This window comes from Misgurnus anguillicaudatus, chromosome 24, assembly GCF_027580225.2.
Source record: "Misgurnus anguillicaudatus chromosome 24, ASM2758022v2, whole genome shotgun sequence".
NCBI lineage: Eukaryota > Metazoa > Chordata > Actinopteri > Cypriniformes > Cobitidae > Misgurnus > Misgurnus anguillicaudatus.
Window position 1 is genome coordinate 39,396,077 of NC_073360.2, and position 4,224 is coordinate 39,400,300.

Consider the following 4,224-nt stretch of genomic DNA (forward strand, 5'->3'; position numbering starts at 1 on the left):
ATGTTAGAGACCACTAGTGTAGACTTCATTAGAACTACTTTCTTCCACTACAAGAATGATACAGAAGAAATGAAGATATGTTTATCCATATGCACAGATTGCAATGCTTAAGGAAATGAGTGTGCTTCAGTCTGTTAATGCTGTTTTGTCCGTGATATTGTCTCAGACAGGAATCTTCCCCAGAGGTCTGGATTTGATCAAATTTTAAACAAGCTTTGCGTCAGTTGTCTGACTCTACAGTAATTTACAGGCGTGGTCAAGCACTGCCTTACACTTTCTGGCCCCAGTTTTACTGTAACAATGCCACACCTACCCATAATGCACCATTCTCAGATAGAAAAAAACATGACAAGACAAAGCTTTTTGATTAATGTTAATTTAAAAATGTTAATATTGTCACAACCTTAAGTCAAGTCGCATCATATCTGGCGCTTATCTGTACACTAAATGGAAATTAAACTAGATTATTGTGGAAACTTATTGCCACTACATCATATCATGATAAATAAAACTCCTAGTTACCACGCAACCTCTCCTTTCTTATTTTGAAATAAGAAAGTACAAGCTGATCTAAAATTATTTATTAGTTAAACGTTAACATCGTTATGATTTGCACAACATTGGTATGTGTGTGTTTACTCAAACAGACTATTAACAAGTTCACATGCAAGATATTAAGCAGAGAAAATGTGGTAGGAGTACTGCCTACAGATAACCTACATCTTTATTCCACGTACGTGTCCACATGATTTGGTTTTCTGAGTATATCACAGGCCTATGAAAACAACTTAAACAATTGTGTACATTGAGTAGTCAACTAATAGGACATTTGTTGTTTTATTTACAGTAAAGGTGAATAAGATTGGATCTTTAATTATGCAATAAATAAAGACCCCATTTCATGTAGAAATAGTTTATGCACACCATTTCCCTTAATTTTCTAAGTATGCTGGAAAAGATCAAGGCTCTCCAAACGCATGCGTGCAGAATAACACAACTGTCTTGATATGTTAGGATAAATGAGCGCATTTGGCAGCCTATGCCCTCCATTAAACGTCATAAAAATGGGGCTGTGATGATTTCGGACTCCTCTGAGGGATGGACGTGAGGATGTCGACTCCCTCGACCTCTGTCACAGATCCTCCTGGCGCGTGTCCACGCACAGCTCCTCTCATGGGACGCGTTATTTAAACGACACACAGCTGACTTTCCCGTTATAATCCAGAGAGAAACGAAGGAAAGTGGCCAGCGCGCTCCAGGAATAAAGCTTCTGGTGAGTGAGTTCACGCGTTTTTTTCTTCATATTTCACATGAATGATGTTATTTGGAAAGACTTGGGTTACATTTAAAGTCACCATGAATGTCCAAAATGTTTAACAATTGTAATGTTTGCATTTACATTAACTTTAAAATGAGTTAAACTGATGGTTTCTTAAAATTTACATATAAAGTCCTGGTTAAAAGCATGTGTTATCTGGGGTCGAATCCATAGCCTTTACAAAAACGTTACCAACTGCATAAAGGGAACAAAATAAATATACAATAAATGAAATTCAGTAGGCTATATAACCATCAAAGTTAATTGGTCGAATCTTATAGCATATTTAAAAACCTAACTCTAAAAATATGTTGTATTTATCTGATTTAACTTCTATTTAAAATATTTTACAGGTAACTCTGTTACTGTCGCAATGGAGTTGGCGCGCAACGCCACCGCATCGCACGCGCTCTCATCGCAGCAGCAGACCACGAGACTTTCCACGCTCGGCGGCAGAGACGGCAACGCGTACTTGTACATCGTCATCGTCGTATCCTTCTATGGAGTCTTTCTCATCGCTGTCATGCTCGGTTACATGCGCACCAAACAGCGCGAGAAGAGACGCTCGAATGCGTTCACGCGCCTTCTGCACGAAGTGGAGCAACGCGAGTGGGGCGCGAGCCAAAAAAAGCACAGTTTCAGCCTCCCTTCGTTTCCCGCGCTGTGCTCCACGCCCGTCCCGTTCACGCTAAACACCGGCAGGCACGCGGGATTCGCGCTCGAGGGCGGGCGCGTGTTGGCACCTCTGGCCTGCGTGCTCTGCTCGGTGGAGCAAAGCAGCGTGAGTTCTCTCAGCTCCACAGCCGATGTGCGATTCACTATAGAGGAGGAGGAACCCGGGTCTGAGGAACCGGTAAAGACTGGTTTGGGTTCTGATCAGAACTGCGAAGTGGAAAACGTGAACGAAACTTCCTGACTAGGTTCCGTCACGGGGCTGAATGACTTTTTCTTATTCTTCAAAAACAAAAAATGGTTCTTTTAAGAGCAACTGACTGAAAAGTTATTTAGAGAAACAAAAATGTTTCTTTTTTGGCATTACTGTGAAGAACCTTTGAAGAACAATATTTTTTACAGTGTAATTTTGTATTGGTCATCTCTGTCATCAATTTGACAGCAAGAAAGTTCTTTCTCTGTTTAAAGGAGATCGCATTTGGTGTATTTGCAGCATTAATAAATGCAATATATGTAGTGGTAAATATAAACTGTTCAACGCGATGGGAACGCATCGCCATAAACCTGGAATAACTTGAAAAAGCTCTTTCCTTATATCATGTACATGTAAAATGATTTTATATGTTTGCATTTTACCTTAAATGGTCTGTATATATTGTCCTACATGTATGGATTCGTTTATTTAAGTTTTTATTGTCTTGTGCGTCACCTTATTAAAACGTTTCTGTAAATGAAGTTTCGTGTCTTTATTTGCACTAACAGATCACTGCCACACGGGGGCGTGAGAGACCACAGCAGCCTCTCAAGAGACTCCTATCAGATGTTATAAGATGTTCTCTTGCAGATGGGAAAAGATTCAATCCCACTTGCGTCATTGTAGAGATAAAATCTGCCAACTCTTTACTCCCCAAATATTTTTCTTTCTCTGTTGAAAGACAATGAGGGGTTTGTTAATGGTATAATCAGATTTTTTTGATTTTGCAGATCTACACAATCTATCTTTGCAGTCTTTGTTGTTTTAATAAAATGAAATCAGTCAGTGGCCCATCTTCCTCTCGAGGGATTGCAGTGGAAAGTTCTCCCATGCTCTGTCTGAATGGATTTCCTCCAATATAAACGTGCAGTTAACTGTGTTAAGTGTTGGGGTCCATGAAAATGAGAAAAATCCTGGAATGTTTTCCTCAAAAAACATAATATCTTCTCGACTGAACAAAAAAGGCATCAATATTTTGGATGACATGGTGGTGAATAAATTATCTGGATGTTTTTTAAAAAATGGACTAATCCTTTAAGGGCCGGTATTATTTTTATAATAAGATCCCCTTGTGACACCACTCGGTGAGTTTCACGTCTTTGTAAAAGAAAGTTTAATGCATTTTAGGAAGGATTGTTCAGCCGTTGTGAGGGTGGGGGCAGTGACGGATTTAGCAAATCGGGGGCCCAAGGCGAAGGTATGTATGGGGCCTCCTTTCCGATCTAAAAAAGAGAACGAAAAAAATGTGTTTACTCCAAAATGAAGCTGGAAAGCAGAGAACACACAAAGTGTAGCACTACACAAACCAATAGAGAATACGTCAATGGGGCAAAAACAGCCACGGACAGTAAATGAGGGAGAAAACATTTAAATCTGATGCTGCACAAAAACTAGCAATGCATCAAAGCCAATGTTATTATTAATCTTTCACATGGCGAAGACTGTGATAAAAGGTAAAAAAATCCAGTCGACAATCACTTTTTTATATTGAAAATAAGTAATTGCATGTGTGTTTCCCCAAATCAGTTTTGAGTTTTTGAAAAAAAATGATTGGCAATTAAAGAGTAAAATTCTGGATTTTGTATTAAACATTTAGCAGTTTTAATCAGGACTGAGGCGCACACCTTTACGGACTAGTGCATTTCGTTGTGAAATAGAATATTAATACAATTTACAATGCTTTTGAAGTGTTCATGATGATAAGGGTTTTATTTATTAATTTATTCATTAGGTTGGTTGGGGGCCCCCCTAATATGACCGCTGGTAGGGGGCCCCAAGCAGCCGCCTACCTTGGCCTCTATGTTAAGACCGCCTCTGGGTGGGGGCTGATACAACAGAAACCGAAAATTCTCGGGCCAGCGTCATATGTTCAAATTTCAGTCAAAACCGTTCTATTTCATCATAAACAATCTGAAAACAGGGCTTTAAGTGTAAAATACCCAACTTGTTCTTTAAACAGTCTAATTTATGTTGTTCTATC

The 4,224-nt window shown here is 39.3% G+C and overlaps 1 protein-coding gene across 1 annotated transcript; it reads left to right on the top strand.

The window, feature by feature from the left end:
• The first annotated feature begins 1,118 nt into the window (after positions 1 to 1,118).
• Positions 1,119 to 2,725, top strand: kcne4 (potassium voltage-gated channel, Isk-related family, member 4). Its single transcript, XM_055195522.2, has 2 exons — positions 1,119 to 1,273; positions 1,672 to 2,725. Exon 2 carries the CDS (start codon positions 1,692 to 1,694, stop codon positions 2,232 to 2,234), a length of 543 nt encoding a protein of 180 aa, XP_055051497.2. The 5' UTR covers positions 1,119 to 1,273; positions 1,672 to 1,691; the 3' UTR covers positions 2,235 to 2,725.
• Positions 2,726 to 4,224: the final 1,499 nt, after the last annotated feature.

Coding starts and splice junctions, on each gene's coding strand:
- kcne4 (XM_055195522.2), top strand. CDS start 1,692: ATGGAGTTGGCGCGCAACGCCACCGCATCGCACGCGCTCTCATCGCAG.